Source organism: Malaclemys terrapin, chromosome 8 (genome assembly GCF_027887155.1).
Source record: "Malaclemys terrapin pileata isolate rMalTer1 chromosome 8, rMalTer1.hap1, whole genome shotgun sequence".
Lineage (NCBI taxonomy): Eukaryota > Metazoa > Chordata > Testudines > Emydidae > Malaclemys > Malaclemys terrapin.
In genome coordinates, this window is record NC_071512.1 from 14,808,309 (window position 1) to 14,834,713 (window position 26,405).

The following is a 26,405-nucleotide window of genomic DNA, read 5'->3' on the forward strand; positions in this document are numbered from 1 at the left end:
GTAACTGTTCTGGTCTGGACCTTTTAGTCTGGAATTTTAAAAAATATGGTTCAGTTTAGTAGTAGAACGCCATACCCATAATTTATATTTTATTAATGTCTGGCACTCTGTCCCAGAAAACAGTATGGGAATCAGACCTCAATCCTACAGAAGCAAAAGTAAAATTCTAATTGAATAGACTTTTAAACTAAGACCACTGAAAGAGTTAAGCAAATTTGCAGTATCAACCTGACATTAAAGTCCAAACCAGAACCCAATATACCATGGCAGACTTGCTTTTTGATGTTATTTGCAATGGGAGTGTGAAATTAATGAACCTCAAAGTATGGAGTAGGGGTTATATCACTAAAAACTAGTATTTCCTGTTTAAAAGCCTGATGGAATTGTCAGCAGTTGGCAGGAAATGGGCTGAGGAGCAGAGGGACAACTCAAGCAATTTTTTAAACAACTTCCTTTCATGATGTGAGCTTTGTACTATTTCTTCAAAAGTCTGTGAAGCTGACTTATTTGAGTTCCTGGAACTCACTGCTTCTTCTAAAATTTGCAGTCTATAAGGCTCTTTAAAAACAGAAAAGGACTGTTTATTTTTAAGGTAACCTGCACATTGAGAGATGTACAGTAATGTTTAAGTTACATGCTGGATGTCATCAACAGGTGAAGTTATTTTGCACCTGCACTCATTTTAAAATGTTGTCTTCCATTCCAAGTCCTCAACGTGCAGTTTTTGTGTGGTTGCTGTTTGGTGTAATACACTCATATGGACTCTACCAGGACCCAATTTGCCAAGCCTTTACATGTAAGCGTTTGCAGGATCAGGCGCCTGGTGGTGTCTTACTACCCTTGGAGATCACTGGAACATACAGGCTGTCTGTGAATGATTTAGGTACATTCATACGTTCTCCAAACTTTGAGTTTTCTACGACTATTCCACAGACTTTACAAATGAGAAAAGTGAAGCACAGTACATTGGGAAAATGTATGCAAAGTTACCTGAAAATTTCAATTGTGTGATAAGATCTGCTACAATAGGTGATTTCAGCCTGCTTGCATCTTGGGGGCAGAATAAGACCTGTCAGCTATGGGCAGCAGGGAAATGCGCCACCCCTGAAGTTCCCTTCAGTAGAGATTACTGCCACAGCTGGGCTAATTCTATCTGGCTTTCCTAAATGAGACTCTATGTGTTTTTCTGCAAATATAGTTAACACAACGTTTCTCCAACAGCATGAGCATGGGTGTAGTTTCACCTAATGACATAAACCTGAAGCTTTGGATGCCAATTTTCATCACTGTCCTGACTTGGAATGATTCCTCCATTTTTAGCCGGATTTATGGAATGTACCACTTAGTCGTTTTTCAGGTAAAGTCTCATAAATTTTCCAAGGTGATTTTTACAGCTACCTGTCTCCAGTGTGGGAAGCAAGATCATCTTTTTAAATATAAACAGATGTAATACAATGAGATGCAGGAGAGGAAATAACTGGATAAGTTGCGGGAGGGGGAAATAACTGGATAAGTTTCATATGAACTTTGGTCTACTCAGTTCCTCAGTTTCCCCATCTGTAAAACTGGGATAATGATACCGACCTTCTTTATAAAGTGCTTTGAGATCTAGGTGCTATTATTTTTTAAGTACATTGTTGCATGAGACAAGTGTTTCCAAGAGGCTCCAATACAGATTGGATTTTTGTTTCTGTAACTGCACTTGTTTTCCTTTTTGGCTGTTTTCATCTTCTGTTAACATTCCTCTGAGATGAGATCTTCTGCCTGATACTCTGTGACTGACTTCCCTGGCACGACATGTCTATTCATTGGGTCTACTGTGAAACCAAGATAATCCAGAAGAATGTGTTTGTTTCTGCTTTCTCTTTGTACAGAACTTCCCAGGAAGAGATGAAGGGGAATTTCTTTCTTCCTTACAGCTAATATTAATACTCCTATGATCCTAGAAGCATTTGTCTGATAAAATAGTAATGACTGAAGTTGAGAAAATGGGAAAGTAAAGATAAGCCTCCTTTAAGACCTTTTTCAGATGTTTCAGATAGAGCTATATTCTGTTTTATCCCTGATTCTGTGAGACTAAGAATAGGGGAGGGTACAGCCCTTTATGGGGAATGGGTTGTTTCCCTGCTATCTGAAATAGATGGCTGGTTTCCTCGATAGATCAGCATTTCTGTGGGTTGATGAGTACTGGGAATGGGACAAAACAGTGCCTGTGATTCTTGCACAGCTCCATTAAATACATCCTGGGAATAGTGTCCAGTAAATTCATTTTGCCCCAGCTGTGGGTAATTGTTTGGTCTCAGAATGAAAGAGCCTGGCACCAGTCTGGGGGTCCAACCCCACATAGGGCTGAGTGACAGTCCTGCAAATTGCTGCAAGGCTGCTGAGGGCAGCTCCTGACTTTGCCTCAGCATCAGCTAGCACTCGCAAAGTGATATTCTCTCCTAATCTACTTCAGGGACTGCTTCAACTTGCCATCTAATGGTATTCCTTTCTGTGGAGTTGTGCGGAGCCAGGCAGGGTTAAATCTCTACTTCTCTGATTAGCCTCCACTTTCGGAAATGTTCCCCACTGGAGTACTAAGAGCCAGGAACTGAGTTGCCTGGGGCACCTATTCTCAGGGACCACAACTCCATCTACCTGCATGAAACAGATTTGTGTACCACTATCTTTTTCAGAAAGAGAAGCCCTTTAAACAGTGGGATTTTAAGTTGAGAGGGATCATGCCTGCAAAATCATCCACCCATGAAAGCACTGCTTGTGCAAAGTCTACAGGGGCCTTTAAGGTCTCAGACATCATCTCTTTCCTCATTATGTCAAGGTCCACAACTCCACTACAATGAGTACTTCAGCCTGGGGAAATTCCAATCTTTTATTCAAAATGTCAGACTAAAATTCAGCTCAATGATTTATCTAATTCCCAGCCATGTCCTGGGGCTGCATTTCTCTTTTGAGGAGATTCTCCCCTCAGCTCCACTTCCTGCTCTGAGGCACTTGCAGCAGATGTTGCAGGCTTCAGGGAGAGAGCCAGACTGAGAGAGCCAATGACAAAAGGAAAGGCCTGTGTCTCCTGCTTCCCCCCCCTTGTTGAATAATGTCTCATTGAGGAGCTGGGGGCAGAATGCATTTTACCCTTCAGAGGGCAAGACTGCAGGAAAAGAGCCTGGCAGGAGTGGAAAGATTTAGCTGTAGGAGAAAGGTTCAGACACTATCTCAGAAACCTATTGTGGGAGTGCCCTGCCCTTCGAAAGAAAAGGGGGCAGGCAGGATTGGAAAAGCTGACACAAGGAATTAAAAGGCCCAGGCCTGCTTCAAACCCTGCAGATTCCAAGAGCGGTGCTGCCATGCCTCCCCCTGTAGAACCCTCCCTCTCCCCAGGTCAGGGTTTGGATGAACCAACAGAGCCAGCAGAGAAGCTCAGCAAAACTTAGGAAGATTGTGCCTAGATCCTGTGCTGGATGTACAGCTCAGCCACCTCCTCCGTCTCCACCCCCTATTCAGGTTGTAGGTGGAGGGTTTTGGAGAGTGTGCTACAGGGCTGCTGGACTCAGCCCCCTGCTTCCACCCCAGTAACAGCTAGGGTGACCAGACAGCAAGTGTGGAAAAATCGGGATGGGGTGGGGGGTAATAGGAGCTTATATAAGAAAAAGACCCAAAAATCGGGACTGTCCCTATAAAATCGGGACATCTGGTTACCCTAGTAACAGGCTGTCAAGGCTGCTTTCCCACTCTGAACTTTAGGGTACAGACATGGGGGCCTGCATGAAAACTTCTAAGCTTAACTACCAGCTTAAATCTAGTCCGCCGCCACCACTCCCAATGTGCTAATTTCCTTCCCTGGGTAGCCTTGAGAAACTCTTCACCAATTCCATGGTGAACACAGATCCAAACCCCTTGGATCTTAAAACAAGAAGAATTTAACCATCCCCCCTCCTTTCTCCCAGCAACTCCTGGTGGATCAAGATCCAACCCCCTTGGATCTAAAAACAAGGAAAAATCAATCAGGTTCTTAAAAAGAAGGCTTTTAATTAAAGAAAAAGGTAAAAATCATCTCTGTAAAATCAGAATGGAAAATAACTTTACAGGGTAATCAAACTTAAAGAGCCCAGAGGACCCCCCTCTAGCCTTAGGTTCAAAGTTACAGCAAACAGAGGTAAACACCCTAGTAAAAGGTACATTTACAAGTTGAGAAAACAAAGATAAAACTAACACGCCTTGCCTGGCTGTTTACTTACAAGTTTGAAATATGAGAGACTTGTTCAGAAAGATTTGGAGAGCCTGGATTGATGTCTGGTCCCTCTTAGTCCCAAGAGCGAACAACCACCAAAACAAAGAGCACAAACAAAAGCCTTCCCCCCACCAAGATTTGAAAGTATCTGGTCCTCTTATTGGTCCTCTGGGTCAGGTGTCAGCCAGGTTACCGGAGCTTCTTAACCCTTTACAGGTAAAAGGATTTTGGAGTCTCTGGGCAGGAGGGATTTTATAGTATTGTACACAGGAGGGCTGTTACCCTTCCCTTTATAGTTATGACACAGGTTCACAGAGATTCACTACTAATATCTTAGGCTGGATCTTCCAGGGGAAATGCAGACCTATTTTGATCATAGAGGCCCTATGCAGTAGAGATGACAAGCCCTGTCCTCTTTTTTTGACAGCAGGGAGAGTCCTCATCCCCTGCAATATTTTTGGAACAATCCCTGAGCCAAATTTCACTCCTCCTCTTAAAGCAGAATCATAGGGATAAGTTCCCAAATGAGAAATAAAATTAAAAATAAGCAAATAAAATCTGCATCTGGAACAGGTGCTCACCTTCACAGAGAGCAGCATTGTAGCTAAACTCAGGAAAGACCAAGCCACAGACCTGTGCTGATTTGTTTTTTCTTGAGCCCTGAGTAGAATAGAATCCCTGTGCTTGAAACCGTAGGTGGTGTTTTCTTCCATGTTTTAAGTAATTTTAAAAGATTTACAGGCACCTTTTTCTAAATACAGTGCTACCATAAAAAGGTCATGCCCAGGGTCTGATTTAAACTCATAAGCAAAGCAACTCAGCTAAGAGTATGAGCCTATTCTTAGCCCACTCTGTTGAGCATTACATATTGTATAAGATTTAGAATGTTGAGGCGAAATTCTGCCCTAGCCAACAAAGTGGGGGACAAGCCGATCTAATAAGGGTAGATTCCACAAGGAAAGCCGAGGCTACCACACGGTGCAGTATGCTCTGTCGCTCCTTTTAAAAAAGTAGGAATGTCCCGGAACTTGGGCTGTTTAGTGCTACTGAACGCAGCCAGCTGTGGGGCAATGGCTGTACAAACTGCTGGCTGGAAAAACCACACCCTATGGGGCCAATGGGTTTGGGGAAGTTCAGCAGCCTGTCTCTTTTCTTAGCATTTTCTGGAGCCCTAGGGAGAAATTCTGACTCTCTTGGTGCTTTTGGGGGACAGTGGCTGAATGAAAAATACCATTTTACCTTTAACACACCAGCACAGCAGAGGGGCAGGGGTAGGCCAGGCCTATACCCAAAAGTTAAGTCAACCCAGCTACATCACTCAGGGCTGTGAAAAAAACACACACACACAACTGAGCAACATAGTTATGCCAACCTATCCCCCGGTGTAGACATCAGTAGGTTGTCTTCTATCAAGAGTTCTTCTATCAACATAGCTACCGTCTTTCAGTGAGGTGGATTAACTATGCCATTGGGAGAACCCCTCCTGTGGCTGTAGTGATTCTACACTGAAGCGTTACAGCCTCAGCTTTCCTTGTGGAAACTACCCTTATTAGATCTGCTTGCATAGACCCCCTCTGAATCATATCTAGTGAGGTGATAAGTCTGCCTCTTAGTTCTCCTTTCCCTTGACTTTGTGACCTTGTGTGTAAATTTTAACTCTATGTAAATACAGATTCTTAAAGTTTAGTTGTTTTATTACCTGGTAAAAGTTAAATTTTCATCAAAGAGATGTATTAATGCTGTCTGAGATAAAATATTGTTATGCTGAGAAGTAGTGACTGCTTACATCACAAACCTCTTTGAGTGTAACACACTCCTCAATTAACATAACTGCCAGGATAAATTAATCACAAGCCCCCCCACCTAAAACAAAAGGGGGGTTGTGAACCAACCTGCCCAGAAATTTTTGGGCTGAGAAGTCAGAGGGGTTTTGCTGAGTATTGTTTTGGATATGTGCATGCATGAGCAGAGACAGCCTAGCCACAAGGAGCTGCTGAAAGCCGGGTCTGACCCTGGAAGAAACCTAGGGAGAGATTTCTTGGGTCAGAGGTTCAGGCTGAAAAGAGTGGTCTTGGGTCTCTGAGCAAAAAAACCTGTTTCCTGCTATTTGATACTTTCTGCGTTCAGAGTCACAAAGGTTTTTTTACATTCTTTGTAAATAAACAAAAGTGTATCAAAGCAATATCTAACCATCACTGATTTCTACTCCCAAATGGAACATTGCCAGGGCCCCAAACTTGGATTAGCCACTTGGGCGACAACGTTTCACTGCTAAGTGAGGCTGCTTTACCTTTGACTCAGATTCTGTAAATGAGAAATGTGAATAAGATTGCAAATAGTTGTGCAACACTTCAAGGTTTATTTGGTTTTGCTCCCTGGCAGCTTCTCTCAGTTGCCATGAATGGCTTTTCAAGGAACTACATCGTTGGAAATTAGGCCTGCAGCAGCACAGGAAAGGTCTTGTGCAACGCTCTATAAACATCTCTATACACAACACAGCCCAACCAAGTTACTAATGCCCTGTTGAATTACATGTGTGGTCCATGGCATGTGCCATTCATTTCAGGGGAGGGCAGATGCACTAAATCACCCATATAGCACCCAGGGTACTGCTCCTGCATCTATCTCCCACCTCATCTGCCCCTGAACCCTTGGGGGCTGCCCACTCTTCCTACCCCAGGCTACTGATCCATTGAGTCCTATGCCCCGATCCTGTCTGACCCTGGGGTTCTACCACCCCATCCCATAGGCCCCCTTCTAGCAGCCTGCCCCAACCCATCTGCCTTGTGGTCTGCTCCTTGCCCCATATTCCTAGCGTCCCCACCCATCTGTCCCTAGTCCCCCCCACTCCATTTGTCCCCCACTGTGTCCTGAACCCCACCCCATCTTTCCCATGTACTCATCTCCCTTTGAGTCCTGGCCTGCACTCCATCTGTGTCCAGGTTTCAGTCCCCGACCAATGTTATCCCGCCTTGTTCCACCCATGTATTACATGCCCCCATCTCCCTTCAGCCTCATATCAGGGACCCCCTTCTGGCCTAGTGCTGCTCCCCCTGTATCCTAGGGTGCCCTTCAGATTGACACTCAGATGGGGTCTCTCGGAGGGGAGGGCAGATGGAGTCTCCTTTCAGAGAGGACTAGATCAAAGCCCATTAATGAACTGCTAATGCGGGTTAGCATGGTGCACGTAGACAGTGTATGGCAGGCTGGGCCGTGGCAGATGTATGGTGAATGTTGTAGGCATTTTATGGTAAATTCATCTCCTGTTAAAGCTATGCCTATGGCACTTCTGGGGGGGGGGGGGGGGGAGTAGTACATTGTCTTGAGCCGTCTCTGCTCTCCTCATCTTTCCTCCATTATTCTCCCCCTTGTTACACTTTGTCTTAAACTAGACTGTAAACACTGCAGGGGAGAAGTGGCCCTAGACTGGCTGAACCTGCACAGTGGACCTAGCCTGGGACCTTACTTGCTCGGGGGGCAAATGGCCACACAAGGAGGAAGGAGACTCAGGCCCAGGCCTTCCAACGGGGGGCAGGTAGGGGAAAGATGACAGATCTTCTACAAACCAGGGGCTGTAGCTTGTCTCCTACCCAGGGCCGAGCTCTGTGGCTGCAGGGCCCGGCTGCTCCCCTTCGGCGCTGCTGTGCCTGGAGCCCCTGCCTGGCTCCCACCAGCTTTCGCGCCCATTTGCGGAGCCGGGGCTCTGGAAGCCGGGTGTAACCGGCCGTCTCCACAGCGCGGCGTGTTCGGGGCTGCCGCCGGGAGAGAGCCCGGGAGCTGAGCTGGGCTCAGCAGCGCCCCCAGGATGGGCAGCGCCAGGCCCCGGGGGCGGGACGCCCTAAGCCAGCGCCTGCCTTGCCCAGCCCGGGCAGCAGGGAGAGGGCGGGGGCGACGCCACCTGTCCCGCGTGGGCCCCGGTGGGAAGGGGGAAAGCCCCACCCCCTTCCCCCGCCGGGCCCGGCCCCTCGGCCGGCCCTGGGAGCGCTCCCGGCGGCCGCTCCCTCTCCGCGCCAGAAGGGGCCGCGTGTACCCACCGCCGCCGCCGCTCCTCAACGCCGGGCCCAAGCGCTGCGCGGCCGCTGCTCGCCGGCTGCGCCCCGCCATGCAGGACTACGAGGGGGTCACCGCCTTCCTGGGCGAGTGGGGCCCCTTCCAGCGCCTCGTCTTCTTCCTGCTCAGCGCCAGCATCGTCCCCAATGGCTTCACCGGGCTCTCCATCGTCTTCCTGGCCGGCGCCCCCGAGCACCGCTGCCGGGTGCCCCCCGGCGCCAACCTGAGCCGCGAGTGGCTCAACGCCAGCATCCCCCGCGAGGTGCAGGGCGGCCGGGAGGGGCCCAGCAGGTGCCGCCGCTACCGCCTGGAGTCGCTGGCCAATTTCTCCGCGCTGGGGCTGCAGCCCGGCAGGGATGTGGATCTGAGTCAGCTGGAGCAGGAGAAGTGCCTGGACGGCTGGGAGTACAGCCGGGAGCTCTACCTCTCCACCATCGTCACCGAGGTGCGCCCGGGCGGGGGCCGCCGCCGTGGGGGAGCCCTGGGGGCCAGGGACGAGAGGGGGGGGAGTGAAGGGGTCTTGGGGTGATGAGGAGAAGGATGGGGAGTGGGGCCAAGAAGTGGGATGCGGCTGGGACGGGTGTTGGGGGGCACAGGGAGTGGGGTGCTCACGGTGGGAGGTGCTGGGGATGGGGGCCGAGAAGGGGAGTGTTAACAATGTGGGGCCAGTGTGGGAGTTAGGGGGGCCGGGGTAAGGGGTCTGAGTGTATCGGTAACCACTGGAGGCACAGAGGTACAGAAGTCATTGTTGATAACCTGCTGATTTGGTGCATAAATGATCAATAATACAGGGAGAGACTCTGCTTTACTTCCTAGTCCCCGACCCATGACAGGGGATAGAATTCTACACGTCAGTACCTCTGTCACAGGATGTGGGAGCTAGTGTTTACTGACTCCAGTGGCTACTGTTTCAGTTGAGATGTGCTGCGGATGGGAGCCCTGAAGCTTGGTGGAAGGGGAAAAGTGGGCCCATAGTTACCTAGAGTGTAACAATAGGTATGCTTGCAGGAGAGGAGGCTGCAGGGCCATGAATACACCTGTCCTCTATGTTGAAGCCCACTACCTTCACATTTTTGGGACTGCATATCCAATACTGGACGCATTACTCTAGGGACCTGTTCATCTTGAGTTGCTTACTGTAGCTACATCAACCCTACGCTTTCTCCTCTTGACACGAAACAGATTTTTCTCTGACTGTTCAGGTCACTGACTATATTGCCTCTTTCTTTCGAAAGTTTTAACAGGTTAACAAATCATTGCTATGTAAATATCAGAGACAAAACTAAAATAATTACATCAGTGAGCTTTTGTTTAGAGAAACATTATACAGTAATATAAGCATCAGCTCTCTCCTTGACAGGGTGCTATCAAATTACAGACTGTTTACAAAACCCAGTACATATTGTTTTTGCTGATCTTATTAAATTAAGTGAAACTTCTGATTACACATTTATTGAATCAGACATGTCTATCAAATGTTAATATTAAAAAAAATTGGACATTCCTTAGTGAAGCAAACCACTTTGCATGGGGAGGTTTGTGCTGGGCTTTGCTGATGTGTCTCTTTCTTAACTGAAGATCTAGGTGTTTGCAAAGGAACCTATATTTGGTCCCTGCAGCCTGCCTGTCTTTATATTGTGTCATGAATGTACTTGCTGTTTTAAAAATCATTTGGAATGCCAAAGTGTGGGTGCTGGAGGGCGTACAGTTTAATTTAGATTATTAAAATATACAGGACAACAGTTCAGATGCATGAAGAAGAGAAGGATTAGCTAGACAAGAGATTGGTGTAGGAAGCTATTGCTGAAGGAGAGACTGGGGGTGGGGAAGTTATGTCATCTCTATTTAAGCTGCTGGAAGTGTGTCTATGAGGCAGAAACAATGATAGTCTAAAAGTTTCTGTCTGCTTTCCCACACATCATATGTAAATTTGTCTGTCAAGCTCTTGTGATATTTTTCCCCAGCTGAAAGCTTCTACAAGAAACAGAAACCTTTTAAAAAATAAATAGCAGGAATAACATGCACCATTGTGCTTCTCTGCAGCAGTGCCTAGGAGATTGCTGTAACAAAGAAAGTGTAAGCCTCTTTTGATGTAACCTGCATACTTCAGTGACTTAGAATTTTGCTGTCCCAGTACTAAATTTGGCAAATCAGATTTTTTTTTTTAAATGGAAGGCCCCTGATAATTTTTCACACCACTGTACCAGCCAGTGTAGACAGGGCAAAACTTTAATTGGTTGTTGACAACTGTTATTGAGCTTAGGTAGTGACTGAGGCTTGAACGATTTTCACAGCTGATTTTAGTGAAGTTTTGCCATCTCCACACCAGCTTTCACCTTTCAGCACTGATGCATCACCTAAATTGCTTTTTAAGATCTGCTTTAGACACTTAACTGTTCTGAACTTCTTTCGAGAGAACTGTATCTGGACACCACTGAAAAGCACTATTGCAAAGGCCTAAACTATTATTACAGAGAAGATTAAAAAATGGAGCTTTCTTAAAATTATTCCAGTTCACATGACATTGTGTTGTTTTTGTTTTGAATGCTTCAAAGCTCAATGGCTTGGTGGTTTAGACATGGTTTCATCCTATAATTTGTCTCCTCGCTGACAAAACCATGTACTGAGTTTCAGCACATTGCAAATTAAACCGGCTGAACTTTAAACTTCAGAAAGATGGAGAGTCTGGTAACAAATTGTAAGAATAGAGGAAGCTGATACAGTGCGTGACACTAGAATTTCAAGAAAACACACTGTACAGTTTGGCTGATTTTGTTTGAAACTGTTTTGTTTGCCTGATCCCTGTGCTTGCAGGAGTTAACTGTACTTGGCAGTCCCAGACTTCATGCATCATGACTTCTTTTACGAATGTTTATGCTTCTGGGTCAGTTTTGCAAGAGCTGTGGCCTTTCACCTACTTAGAGGTTTTCAATGTTAAACTTGTTTAACTCTCTAATCTGTTGACTCATTCCTGCCCTTTTATGATTAATTAATCTCATGTTTAGCTGCATATCTCTCTCTGACTTGTCAAGATGGCCATGAGGACCTTTGTCCCAGATCTGGTTTTAACTGAAATCTAGAAAAAAAAAAAAAATGTTGCCCGAAGCATCTTCTGTCTCATGTCGCATGGCCACAGTAAAGGCCCTCACTTATGTGACAGTCTTTAAGAAGCAGAAGCGGCTTAAAATGCCTTTCCCTTCTTCCTTATCTAAAAGCAAACCCCTCTTTCTCATGTCAATCTTCCCAGTGTAAATTTAACAGAAGGTTGCAGTTAGAGATGCTGGTATATTTGATCATTTTATACATACTGTAACTGCTTTTTGTATTTGTGACTCATTTTAAACACTATAAGTGGAGAGGTGAATAAAACTTCATGCCCTCAAGAAAACCACCATTTATGCAATTTCTATTTCTTTTCTATGTAAGTCAGTGGCAGAATGAAATGGTAATAAAAAGTGATATATGGCACTTAAAACACTTAGAGGTGTGATAATTAAGCAAAGGGCTAAATTCCTCTTCCAGTTATAACTGTTAAACTCTGCTATCTTCAGTGGCATTGAGTAGGCGTAAGTGGGAGCAGAATTTGACACTGAAATTATCAAGTGAAATAGAATGAGACAAAGGGACTGTAGAGGAGGAACAAAGAGGAAGTTGCCTTCTCTTGGATAACGGAATGGTCTTGCATATTTTGGCCAATTTTAAATGTGCTCAACTTTTAGTCTGCCATTCTGAAAACCTCTGTTCAGCCACTTTCTAAGTGTTATGATGGTAGGAGTAATTGCCGCATGCCAGGTGGTATATGACATACAATTATTATACTTGTGTGTTCATCTTTACATTTTGCAATTTTTTTTTTTTTTAGAATATCTCATTACAAAATTTACACTAGTGGGAATTTGAAATCAAGTGGTTAAGGGCAAGTTTTACATTTTTGTTCGTTTAACAAAATGCAACCATTATGTGACTTTAAAAGAAGAAACTTCATTGGAAGCCTACTTCTCTCTTATGGTCTTGTTGTTATTGGAATTACATTAGTGCCTCAAGGCCTTAGTCAGTATTGGTACCCTATTGTGCTGGGCACTGTACAAACCTATAGTAAGAGACAGTCCCTGCCCCCCAAAATTCACAATGTAGGGCCCTGATCATGTAATTAGCTCTATGCAGGCAGACCCCTGCATCTTTGTAGAGCTCATATGAAGCGAATTAACAGAGGGTATGGGAAAGTGGAGACAATGGTACCAACAGTTGGAATTGCCCTCAGAAGCATAGACTAGTAATGTGCATAATTTCCAGGTATTCAAGTTTATTTTTTTTAAAGAGTAAACAGGAGAGATTAATGAAACTGCACTGGCCTTGTTTATATAACCATGGAACCAGTGGCTGAAGTTCAAATCAAAGCTTTCTCTACCAAGTTAAACATTTACTGACCTCTTCATGCATATTCTAGTGGTGGCATAGCATAGCAAAAGTCATATCAGGATTCTCATTAGATTTCCTCCTCTTCACATGTTACCAGCTTTCTTAATACATCTGCTCTCTGTGTGTAATTAAGCTAAACAGAATTAAGGGTAGAATGAAGGTGTCCACATGGGTTTAATGCCATTTAACTAATCTACCTTTCGCTAATTTGGATTAACTTTTCTGAGTGTCCCTGTGTAGACAATACTTTAGTTAAACTTTCTTTCATAGCTAGGCTACTTCTGCAGGGCAATCAGAAGTGAAAAGCAATCCACACTTATTTCAGAAAAATGAGCGGATATGATACGTCTATACATAGAGAACAGATGTATTGATTGGGAAAGCTACTAACATATGAAGATGAGGAAGTCTAATGAAAGTCCTGATTTCAGAATCTTTGTTACTGGTCATGTCAGAGCAAGAAAAATATTTATCTTGGCTTTCAAATCACAGGCTGAATATGCCCACAATTTGAAAAGACATCCTGTTTACTTGTATACTAGAAACTGATTTGATCTTAAAGTCCTTAAGAGGTCCACAATATCATTGTTTAATAAGCACTTTTTAAAAAGAGAATTGCACTTGAAAGAGCTCTTTGATTCTACAATATCAGATCGTAAAAATGTAGGGCTAAAAGGGATCGCAAGAGGTCATCTAGCCCAGCCTCCTGCCCTGAGGCAGGACCAAGTAAACTTCTACCATCTGTGCCAAGTGTTTGTCCAACCTTTGTTGTTTTAAGAACGGGTTAGACTTCCAGAGATGGGGATTCCACTCCCTTAGAAGCCTATTCCAGTGCTTAACTGTCCTTATAATTAGGAAGATTTCTGAATATTTAACCTAAATCTTCCTTGCTGGTCTTGCTCTACATTCAGTGAACACGATGAATGCATGATCACTGTCTTCTTTATAACAGCCCTTAACATATCTGAAAGCTTATCAGTTCGCCCCATAGTCTTCTTTTCTCAAGACTAAACATGCCCAGTTTTTTTAAAACTGTTTCTCATAGGTCAGGTTTTCTAAACCTTATCATTTTTGTTGCTGTCCTCTGGACTGTCTCCAATTTGTCCACATTTTTCTTAAGTGCGGCATCCAGAACTGGATCCAGTTCTTCAGCTGAGGCCTCACCAGTGCCAATTAGAGCAGGATAGTTGCTTCCTTTATTTTACACATGACACTTCTGTTAATTCACCCCAGAATATTAGCCTTTTTCACAACTTTATCACATTGTTGACTCATTCAATTTGTGATCCATTCTAATCTCCAGATCCTTTTCAACAGTATTACAGCCTAGCCAGTTATTCCCCATTTTTGTTGTTCATTTAATTATTTTCCTTCTTAAATGAAATTCTTTGCACTTGTTTTGATCGCATTTCATCTTGTTGATTTCATACCAGTTCTCCAATTTGTCAAGATTATTTTGAATGCTAATGCTGTCCTCCAAAGTGCAACTTTGTGTTATCTGCCAATTTTATAAGCATAATTTCCAGTCCATTAGCCAAGTCATTAATGAAAAGATTGACTAGTACAGAAACCATGGCTGACCCTCTGTGGGACCTCACTGGATGCATTTGCTCATTTTGACAGACAGACAGCCATTGATAACTACTCTTTGGGTATGGTCTTTCAACCACTTATGCATCTATTTTTGTAGCAATTTAACTTGTACTTAATTTCCCTAGTTTGCTTATGAGAAAGTCATGTGGGATTACATCAGAAACCTTACTAAAATCAAGATGCGTCGCATCTACTGCTTCTCCCCTATCCACTAGGCTAGTAACCCTGTCAAAGAAGGAAATTAGGTGGGTTTGTTCTTGACAAATACATGCTGGCCATTCTTCATAATCCTATTATCCTCTAGATGATTACAAATTTGTTCTGGTATTTTTCCAGGTATTGAGGTTAGGGTGTCTACTATATAATTCTCTGGATCGTTTGTTCCCCTTTTTAAAGACAGGTACTATGTTTGCCCTTCTCCAGACCTCTGGGACCTCACCTGTCATCCATGATTTCTCAAAGATAATTACTAATGGTTCCAAGATTGCTTTAGCTAGTTCGTTAAGTTACCTAGGATGAATTTCATTAGGTCCTGCCGACTTGACTGCATCTAATTTTAGATAAATATTCTTTAACCTCCTCTTTTCCTGTTCTGGCTTGTGTTCCTTCCCCCTTATTGTTAATATTACTTGTGTTAAGTATCTGGTTAGAATTTACCCTCTTAGTGAAGACTGAAGCCAAATAGGCATTAAACACCACAGCCTTCTTGATGTCATCTGTTCTTAGCTTTCCTTCCCAGCTAAGTAGTGGACCTACACTTTCCTTCATCTTTCTCTTGCTCCAAATGTATTTCTAAAACCACCTATTACCTTTTATGTCCCTTGCTAGATGTAACTCATTTTGTGCCTTAGCCTTTCTGATTTTGTGTCGACATGCATGTGCTATTCTTTTGTACTCATCCATAGCAATTCGTTCATGTTTTTTCAGGATTGCTTTTTGATTTTCAGGTCATTAAAGAGCTCCTGATGGAGCCTTTTACAACTTTTCTTATCTTTCCTTTGCATCAGGATAGTTTGCTGTTGTACTTTTAATATTGTCTCTTTGAGAAACTGCCAGCTCTCCTGGCAAGTTCCCAGCACAGAAAAGTGCTCCTTTTTTGCCTCTCAAAGTTACTCAATAGCAATAAGACAGAAGTGCCCCAGGGATACTTACCTGAAGTAGCCCATATTTGTCTAGTACGGTAGGCTAGCATTTCAGTGTTATTGCAGTGAATATTAAGACACCACCACCTTAGACATAACGCAGACAATGTATTTATAGAGCTAATGTTTCCATGACTCTTTAAAACTAATTTTAGCATTTAAAAAAAAGTTGCTGGCTAGTTCAGTCTTAGATCATGGTCAGTGTTCCTTTCTCCACCACCCCTCCCAAATTCATCATCATCAGCATTGTTTTGGGTTTATTTTATTGTATTGGATTGATTTATAAAATAATGAAAAAGCTTGAAATTTCCCCTAACTTTCTGTACAGATGAGACTATTGCAAAGGCTTAACACAACTTCAGGAGAAGGAATTCAAGAAATACACTGTATCCTTTTGTAGATGTGGACCTGGTTTCCATTTTTGGATAGTTTATATAGTGAAATAGCGCATCTTGGGCGTTGGGCACTTGATAAATGTAAATAACACAAACTTATGTGATAATTCTTCACTTATGCCCATGCTACCCCATTAAGTGTAGTGGTTTGCATGGGTGTAGCTAAGGGCAGAATTTTATTCAGAGTTCATAAGTAGTGAATGGTGAGAATGACAGATCACTTGAAGGTCGTGCCTTCATTTACAGGGTAGCAGGTGGGAGGGAAGAGCAGGGTCAACCAAAACAAAACCGTTACTATCAGCTCAATTTTTAAAAGGAGATTTTAGCTTGTAGAATAATTCCAATTTCTTATTGTTTTTTTATCTTTTATGTTTGCCCGTGCTGGGATCAGAAAACAATAAACAGCATAGACTGCAACTGCAGGTTTCAGAAAAGTCTTCCTTATATAACAGGGGTGAAATTGAGCAAGCCTCTAGAGGAAGTATTTGATATTTGTAATGGTCTATCTATGTTTGGTGCCTGTAGTAACACTCTTAAGGAAATGAAACCTTCATTAATATTAGAGTAGTGCTTCTATAGTGGAACAGTTCTTTGTAACCTCATAGACGTTCAGGCCGGAAGGGACCATTATGATAATCTAGTCTGACCTCCTGGACATTGCAGGCCACAGAACCTCACCCACCCTCACCAGTAATAGACCATAATCTCTGGCTGAGTTATTGAAGTCCTCAAGTCGTGATTTAAAGACTACAGAGAATTCTGTACATTTACACTAGTTTAAACCTGCAAGTGACTTGTGCTGCAGAGGAAGGCAAAAAACTCCCAGGATCTCTGCCAGTCTGACCTGGGAGGGAAATTACTTCCTGACCCCAACTATGGTAATCAGTTAGACCCTGAGCATGTTGGCAAGACCCAGCAACCAGACACCTGAGAGAGAATTCTCTGTAATAACCCAGAGCCTTTCCTATCTAGTGTCCCATCACAGGCCATTGTAAATATTTGCTGCTAGCAGTCGCAGATCAGTTACATGCCATTGTAGGCAGTTCCATCATACATCCTTTCCATAAACTTATCAAGCTCAGTCTTGAAGCCAGTTAGGTTTTTTTGCTCCTACCACTCCCCTTGGAAGGCTGTTCCAGATTAATCTGAGAAACATGCCTACTTTGTGGGGAGTAATAAATTACAAACCACTGGCTTGGCAGTTACAATAATGGTGAAGCTTACTTTATGCATAATGGTACTATATAGTAAGATGTTCTCAACCTCCATGGAAAAAACTCCCCTATAATAGAATTGCAATTTACATGTTGTAATGCATGAAAAATTTATAGTGAAATCAGATTGGAAGTTTGTTGTAAGAAGGTTCTCCTATCACTGTAGGTTGATTGATTGGATTTTTTTTAATGGGATGCTATCATATTATCTTGTGAGGTATGGAATGGCTGCCGTAAGAGGAGAGATTAATAAGACTGGGACTTTTCAGCTTGGAAAAGAAATGACTAAGGGAAGATATGATTGAGGTCTATAAAATTATGACTGGTGTGGAGAAGGTAAATAAGGAAGTGTTATTTACTCCTTCTCATAACACAAGAACTAGGGGTCACCAAATGAAATTAATAGGCAGCAGGTTTAAAACAAACAAAAGGAAGTATTTCTTCACACAGCGCACAGTCAACCTGTGGATCTCTTTGCCAGAGGATGTTGTGAAGGCCAAGGGTTCAAAAAAGAATTAGATAAATTCATGGAGGATAGGTCCATCAATGGCTATTAGCCAGGATGGGCAGGGATGGTGTCCCTAACTTCTGTTTGCCAGAAGCTGGGAATGAGTGACAGGGAAAGGGTTCACTTGATGATTCCCTGTTCTGTTCATTCTCTCTGGGGCACCTGGCATTTGCCACTGTCAGAAGACAGGATACTGGGCTAGATGGACCTTTGTTCTGACCCATTATGGCCGTACTTATGTTTGTATGTTATGTTCTTATGAGGGCTGACAGAATCACAGCACAAGCTGAGCAGGGTCAAGCCAGGTCACTGTCTGGTTGGGAGTCTTAAGATTTGTCTACATGGTGCATTAGTCTGCACTAAAGGGGTTTAAATTGTAGTGTGCACCAGTGTGTTGCACACTAACAGGCTTACGTGGATCCTACTGGCGCATACTAAAAGTTCCCTGGTGCACACTAATGAAGTCTTGTTTTGTGACTACATTAACAGCATAATTTACATCCCACTAGTGCAGACTAATGCACCATGTAGACAAGCCCTTAGACACTGCAGGATTTGGTCATGGTAATTTACAAAGTGCCATTCTTCCATCTGAGTTAGGTAGGACTTTACGGGTATAGTGGCTGCATCTAAAATGTGATTTTTGACCAGTTGAAGCTACTGAAGGTCTCACAGCACTTTTCATAAGAATTATTGTGTTAACTGAAAATTTGGCCAGGACACCGAGGTTAAGGTAACTATAGTACATTCTGTCTGCCTAAACTCTCACTGCAGTTCTAATTTGGTATGATAGTCTTCTTCACTTCTTGTCTTGAATGTTATTGTATAGCTCGGTTGTGCTTGTTTAAATAATTGTAGAGTTTCATCAGAGGGTTGTTTTCATACCATTTGTGATTGAAGCAGTATTTGAAAAGAGTTTTCAAAGTTCATTCCTTTTAAATAAAAGGTACTAAGTAAAATTTCAGATCATTATTTGATTACAGGGCATATGATGAAAGAATAAAGGAAATGCCAGTTTAACAGGTTGAATTCTCTTAATACTGCTGTGACTGTAATTCTATTTAAGTGTAAAATTCAATTTTTTAAATACTTTCCATTGTTGAATTAAAGGTAGAAATTCATAATGACTAAATTAATTAAAAATGCGTTAAGTTTTGGAACTGAGTTCCCTATAATGCTAGGAGTTTGGGTTTACTTTGGTTCCAAATGCCCAATGTTAAACAAAACAGGTTGTACAGAATTTTAGAAATATTCTCCAGAGAAAAACATTAATTACTACTACAAAGTTAGGGCTTTGTACGGAGGACAAATCAAACATCTGATAGTGTGAGGGATATTACCCATTTTATTATCTGGCATATAAACAGCAACAGTGGGTTCTGGACTAACAAATGAAGAGACTGGAAGTCAGATTACCGTCCCACAGACTTCTGTGACCTTTGTCAAGTCACATAACCTGCTTGTGCCTCTTCACCTATCATTAATGAAGTTTGACACTCACTTGCCAAGTGTGTTTGGAACAGATCAAATGTGTAAATTACTATTGTTTCACCTACTCTTTTGTTATGACCTTTGCTTTCCCAATACATTCTGTGTCACCCACCTGACTGATATCTTGAAGCTGTTTCTGACTTTGCAGTCAATAGGGCTGACAATCAACTTCAAATAACACAACGTTAAGAGTGCCTGGGAGCAGAAGTCTTGTAAAATGATAAGGTTTAAACCTTACCATACGAAGGATGTTTGCCAACAGCTTTAAAACACGATACAGCAAGAGTTCTCTGTGCCAGTGGTTTTGAATGGTAGGATTCATCATGTTCCTAAATATTGGTATCTAACATGTTAGAAAGCAGCATTTCTAGCATTTGTTTCACTCACTGCAGCCTCTTAAAATCCTCAGGAGATTTGATTACGCTGTTGCTAGCATTTGCATGGAAACGACTGCCAGATTTGAAGACAAAGACCAGGCAGCTTTAAAGAGTTATACAAAGTGAGGGGTTGGGGGGGGGGGGGGGGAGAAGAGAAGGAAGGGAGGCTTCTTTTATGAACTTGTTTTGCTTTTGATGTAACTGGGCCCATTCTCCTCTGCTACATGGAGTGGCTCTGAGTTGATAAAAAAAAAAATAGGCAGCTGCTGCACAGAATATGCTTGGAACCATCGAGAAGGCCTTTTGGGAGCCTGGGATGACTCTGTCATCCCAAGCTGTCATGTCAAGGGGAGAGAGTAGAACCTCTAAAATAGACTTTTGAATGTGATGGGGACAGAGGAACTGAACAGCAAGAGAAGGTGGGAGCATGGAAACAAGAATGCCTGTAACCTCTTCACTCCAGTTCTGACATACTTGCTATGCCTGATACATCATTGTAGGCAAATTCCATGAACTCTAGTAACCTCGTTGAGAGGATATTGGGGAATGAAAATTACTCCTTTCTCTGGTCTCAGATATTCTATATTCAGTCCTGGACCAGTGCCAAACAGCACTTCTAGTGGAAAGTGTCAACCCAAGTGACCTTCAAGTATAGTGGTGCAGGCCGTGAATTAGTTACACCTCAGAGCTTTAGTCCTTCAAGATTTCTGGACTGGCTACACCCAGCAGGAAACATGATTCCTAAAGACTGGCAATACTTCATTATTGTGACAGCGGTGGCTTTGTAGACCACAGTTTATGAACCATTTCCATATGTCACTAGAAAACTGAAGACTCCAGCGTTCATTTATTGTGCTCATTCATGACCAAACAAGTCATGAGATTTTGGACCTTAAGATTTCAACATTCTGATTGCTATCTGGCCCACGCTTTTATTGTCCTACTTAAAATGACTTTTTGTTTTTAAACCACTGATATTCCACAAACAGAGCCTTGGAAAGCTGTGATTTCAAGTTGCTCACATTGGTTTCCACTTCTAGCAATTCTCAGCATTACAGCTCTTAAACCGCTTTATTAGAGTGGAAGAAAAGCCAAGATGGTAATTAGAGTGGCATTTTAAGATTGGATATCTCTCCATCTGCTAGTGTAAGTAACCAGTTGGCAGAGCAGTATGAAACTTTCAGTACCCATGAGTGTTTCCAAGAAGTGGCCCTGGGCCAGTGACCAGAAGAAAATTTTAGCCCCTGGACACACACACTGATTGGACAGCATGTTACGTGTACACAATGGAAGATCCATAAAAGCAGGTAGCTAAACATTACTTCATATAGCTAAATCACAAGTACAATATGACAAGTTGAGAATAATCACTGGACTGCTTTTGCCAGTTACTCTATAAATGTCACGGCACAATCTTTGGCCAATTGGATCTTTGCCCCATGTTAAAAGTAATGTATTTAAATAGATGCCCATTTCCATTGGCTGCTGTAGGGGGTGGGATGGGTGAAGGGGAGGGTCTTTACTAATCTAGGATTCAGGATTAGCATTTACTATGCAGTGGGTGGTGCTTTATTGGTATATTTAATAATAGTAAATTATTGTAGGTGATTTGATGGATTCAGTTTGTTTGGCAATGGCCACTTGCTGCATATTTTCAAGGTGTTAAATGTGCGTTGCTAAGATTTCCTAGTCAGTTTAGGCTCTCTAGTTTTGTTCAGTGACAGGAACATAATATATATATATATATATATTTTTTTTATTGTTTGCAGTGTATGTGTGATAGACTCTGAACTAAGGAAGAATTCAGAGATTAGCAGTGTGCTGTTTCCTTGGCAAGATAAAATGGCCATTTTTTTTCCTGTGACTTCTGCGTTGTATTATGTAGGAGACATCGCATGTTAGAACATGGAGTGAAGCCATTCAGTGAATTCTGACAGAGAGAAAACTTTAAAAGAACAATCTGTATTGCAAATTCTAGTTTGTATAAACGGGCCTGTTTCATGCAAGATTGGTGAAATTTACAGTAGCATTGGGTGTGAAAATAGTCTAATCCACTGTTTAGTTCAAAACACAGAATTATTAAAGGGAGTCTCATCAGCCTGTTCAGGAAAAGGTTTCGGGTCTCATATTAATAAGGGGGAATGTCCGATTTTTAATCCAGTATTCCACTAAGCATCTTTTTTGCGTTTAATTTGAGATATTTTTGGACGACTTACCAAGGTTAAAGAGCGGGTTCTTCCAGCATCCGCTGTAACACTCAATCACTATTATTGCATACAAACTATTACTTTAACAGTGCAAAAAAGCAATAAATATTCCTGTTCTATATCTGGAAAGTACCTGGACAGTGCATTCATATCTTTCTATTGCTACAGTAGAAGTGGACATTTAACTTTACTAGATGCAGTTTGAAATTTTAAAATCTGCAGGACCAGATAACTTGCACCTAAGAGTTTCAAAAGAATTGCCTGAGAAAATATGAGGTATTAATGTTGATTTTTTTAAACAAATCTTGGCATACTGGGTAAGTTCCAGAGGACATAAAAAAACTAATGGTGTGCCAGTATTTTAAAAGGGTAAACAGAATAAACCAGCAAGGAGTCTTGTGGCACCTTATAGACTAACAGACGTATAGGAGCATGAGCTTTCGTGGGTATTATACGTCTGTTAGTCTATAAGGTGCTACAGGACTCCTTGCTGCTTTTACAGATCCAGACTAACACGGCTACCCCTTTGATACCAGAATAAACCAGTTAGTCTAACATTAATCCAAGGCATAATCATGGGTCAGCTGATATGGGAGGCAAACAGAAAAGAACTGAAGGATAGTTGCAGAATTGGAAAAGTTCAGCAAAAAGCTACAGGAACGATCCATGGTCTGGTAACTTGCCGTATGGCAAGAGAGAAGCTGAATCTATTTAGCTTATCAAAAGGAAGGTTAAGTGGTGACTTGATCACACTCTGTGGGTACATCCACACAGGGATTAAAAAATCTGCAGTTGGCCCAGGTCCGCTGACTCGGGCTTGCAGGGCTCAGATTCTGGGCTGAAGAATTGCTATGTAGATGTTCGGGCTTAAGTGGGAACTTGAGCTCTGGGGTCCTATATGGGTGTAGGGTCCCAGAGCTCAAGTGCCAGCCCAAGCCTGAATGTCTACACAGCAGTTTTTAGCTCCACAAACCAGAGTAGGCTGCTCTGGGCCAGCCTGGCCATGCCGCAGGTCTTTTATCTCTGTGTAGACATATCCTATAGGTACCTATGTAGGGAGAGGATTCCTTTTACTAAAGGGCTCTGTAATATGGTGGACAAAGACATGAAATAATCTCATGCCGGGAAGCTGAAGCTAGCCAAATTTAGACTGGAAATAAGTTAGAGATGAGGTAATTATTGGAACAGCTCACTTGGGGATATTGTGAATTTTCTGTCACTCAGAGTTTTAAAATCAAATTGGATATTGTTTAAAAACATGCTTTGGCTCAACCAGAAGTTTATAGATTTGCAGATTTTTAAGGCTGGAAAGAACCATTGTGATCATCTAGTCTGACCTGGATTGCTGGTACCAGAGGCTCAGTGGCGTGGGGATCTTGAGGAGCCACAAGGTGCCAGAAGGGGTTTGGGCTGCCCAGCGCAGCACTCAGGGGTTCGGGCGGCCCAGCGTGGCCCTCGGGGGGTGCGGGGGATTGGGTGGCCCAGTGAGGCGCTCGGGGGGGTTCGGTGGGGGTTTGGGCAGCCTGGCGAGGTGCTCAGGGAGGGGGGGGTCGGCAGCGCAGCGCTGGGGGGGGAGGTGTTACGGCGGGGCGGCGCTCTTCTTTTTTGCCTGGGGCGGCAAAAAAGTTAGAGCCGGCCCTGCCTGAGCTGCCAGCATGTCCCCTCCTTATTGATAACTGCCCTTTGCAGAGTCCTAAGTTCTTAAAGACTAGCAGGCCTGCACAACAGTAGGGAGAAAACCAGGGGCCCAGAGCAGAGTACCAGCCTCAAGTCAGAGAGGGGGAGGCCTAAGGTTCCTCCTCAAGGAAACCAGCTGACAGCATCCAGGCCTTTAGAGAACTGCAGTTGTTCTTCGCTGCTCTGTACTAAGGTACTGAGAATACTGTCCTCTTCAATACCTCAGTCTCCATAACCTCCTCTCATCCCACACAAGTCCTCCTTCCTGCCCCACTCCCTTTCCAGAAAGAAGTAAGAACTGTCCTCAGTGTAGATCAGCAGAAATTCACCCAACACCCATCCAGCCAACAGCCTTACACTGCCTGGCCAACTCTTTTCATCTGTTGGTCCCACAACCCTGCACAGAGCTGCTATGAGCTTCATGCTAGCTCATCCCTGCCTCTACTCTCTGTGCAGCCTACTCTCCCACTACTGGCTCCTTGCAGGGAATAGGGATGGTCAGCAGGAACCAGGGAATAGTAGGAATTTAGAGCCTCAGCATTTGCTCCACTCTAGAGTCCTAGCTCAAAATGGGGATAGCTTCCCTCCTTCCCAGGACTGCATTGCCAGTGGGCCCAGAACCCCCGGGGAAAATCCAGTCTCGATCCATCTGTACCTGCTATTAAGGTAGATCCTTAAGGGCTGACGAGGCGCTGCCTCCTGACATGTAAATAGTCTGAAGGCAAAGAGGGGAAAAGGCTCAGACCAGAAATGAAGTTGTTTCTGGGGTGTGTCTAAATCTCAGGGATCCATGCCACCGAAGCCCCCGCCCCCCCAGCGCCGCGCCACCGGGGGGGGGGAAAAAACCCTCGAGCGCCGCCCCACGAACAAAAACAAAACACCGCGAGCACCCCCCTCCACCCCAACATTGGCCACCCCTTATAAGGTGCTGCCCCAAGCACATGCTTGGTCGGCTGGTGCCTGGAGCCAGCCCTGAGTTCAGGAGACTGCTTCCCTCTCTGCGATTCAAAGCTCTCCCTTGGATTACTTTGTTCTCTGACTCTCTTTGTTGGGCAGCAGGGTCAGGATCCATCCATAGCATTTGAATCAGTGGAACTCTATGGATGAGTGAGACAAGCAGGATTTGGCCCTGCCACATAGGCAGAGCTAGAATTAGAACTCCTGAATTTCTGGCTTCCAGTCACATGCTCAGCCTACTATTAGGTGCACTGCTCCTGCTTCTCTTCCCCAAAGTTCATTGGTCCTCTGTTAAATCCCTTTAACAAGCAAACCTCAGCAGGGGGTGAATGCCACAACTATTCCTGTGCAGGTGATATAACAGCTAGCTATGGGTGACTTGCCTTCCTTGCTGGCTTCGTTTTGTTTGGCTCTAGTAAACAATTTTTTAAAAAAAATTCCAGATAATATGGATAAAACTCTTTCATTACTTACTGCTAATTTCATTACTTACTGCTAATTTATCACCTTAAGATTTAAAGTGCTTTATGAAGGTTTTATTATTTTAGTAACATCTGTTCTGCCTCTCCTCAGCTATGTGAACAGTTGTGAACTATTGCATGCCTTTGTTGATTTGATATCTTCTCCCCCCCTTTCCTTTTCCCTACAATATTTGTCAGTAATGAGACTCAAACACTTGACCTTCTTACTGTATGTTTGTGTTTGCATTTCTTGGAAGGGAAGTTTATGACCAAACCATTCCCAAGCAGAATTTCTAGAGCCCTGCATTTTTTGTTTTCCCCCTTTTTGCATATATCCTTTAAGCCTAGCTGGGGGGGGGGGGGGGGGGTTACAGTAAGAACAGTATCTGGAAATTCTGCTCCTGAATAACTGCATAATCTGCACTCTTGGGTTTCATAGCGGAACAAAACCATAGCGTAGGAACATATCACAAACCCAGCTTGCATAACTAGGCACAATGGATAGCTTGTTCTCTGCTCAGTGGAGGCCTGTCTCTACTTTATATTGTTTTGAGGAAGATGGTGTTAAGGTAAGAGAAGTTTCCCTTGCAGTTCCCTGCATTTTGTCCCAAGTCAGAAATCCAAAGATCTAATGGAAAACTTTTTAAATTATTCTTTTATTTTCTTTACTTTAATAGGATGTTTCCATTGTCTTTAGCGGGACTTAGATAAGGCCCATAAAGAAACACCGCCACACTAGTTAATTTATCTTTGTTTCAAAGAAGAAAAATCCCGTTGGGGGTGGGGGAACTACACATGATGTGAATAATCTATGTTAATGAGGCCCCAAGTTTTCCAAGATGACAAGGAATTCACCCCTGTTTCAGAATTAGGCTCTGGATTCCAATTCTGCCATTTAAATGATCTTTCATGAAGTTATATTTTGGGGCCTAAACAGGTTGACAGTTTTTTTGTTAGTTTGGTGGGGACTTTTTTCCTTTCAGAGTGTACGTTTGAATCATTTACCATCAAGGTATTTGGATTAACCTTGGTTAATTTAGAAGAAAAAATCAAAGTGTTACTGATAAACTTGTAATGTTAAGGCTCGCTCTTTTTCTCTTGCAGTGGAATCTGGTATGTGATGATGACTGGAAAGCTCCCTTAACTGCCTCCTTGTTTTTTGTGGGTGTACTGGTTGGATCCTTTATATCAGGACAGCTCTCAGACAAGTAAAGTATATACACCAAAACTTCTAGCTCTCTATCTGATTTTCTAAAACACACTTAAAAAATGAAATGAGCCAGTGGTGAATGCCTGACCTGTTCAAACTGTAGCAAAGTTGATATACTCTTGGGTTGGGCCTACACTGATGAGAAATGGTCACCAAAAACACTATGGTTGTAGCGCTGATACTAACAACAATGAGAACACTAACGTGTATTGACTGCTGGCATTTTTACCTCAGACAATCTAATCTCATTGTAGACAGAGCCTTAGCCTAGCATGAATAGCTACCCTAATCAAAGCAAAATATTATTCTGAGGCTTATTTTTTTCTGTATTTCAAGTCTATCTTTTTGCAGCCACAAATGAAAACAGGCACAAACAATTGTTGGGTAGGTTACATAGCACTCAGACCTCTCACTGCCTGATGTGTTGTGGGAAAATTACAAGCTGCTACTGAAAAAAATCCGGCTCATGTTGTACC

General features: G+C 43.2%; 1 protein-coding gene across 1 annotated transcript in view; it reads left to right on the plus strand.

Moving 5' to 3' along the window:
* Positions 1-8,180: 8,180 nt before the first annotated feature.
* The window catches only part of LOC128841408 (organic cation/carnitine transporter 2-like), a 43,377-nt gene continuing 25,152 nt past the window's right edge, over positions 8,181-26,405 (plus strand). Inside the window, exons 1-2 of the mRNA XM_054036380.1 lie at positions 8,181-8,723; positions 25,824-25,927. Of these exons, the coding sequence (XP_053892355.1) occupies positions 8,331-8,723; positions 25,824-25,927 (497 nt within the window). The 5' untranslated portion in view covers positions 8,181-8,330. The remainder of the gene's footprint in view (positions 8,724-25,823; positions 25,928-26,405) is intronic.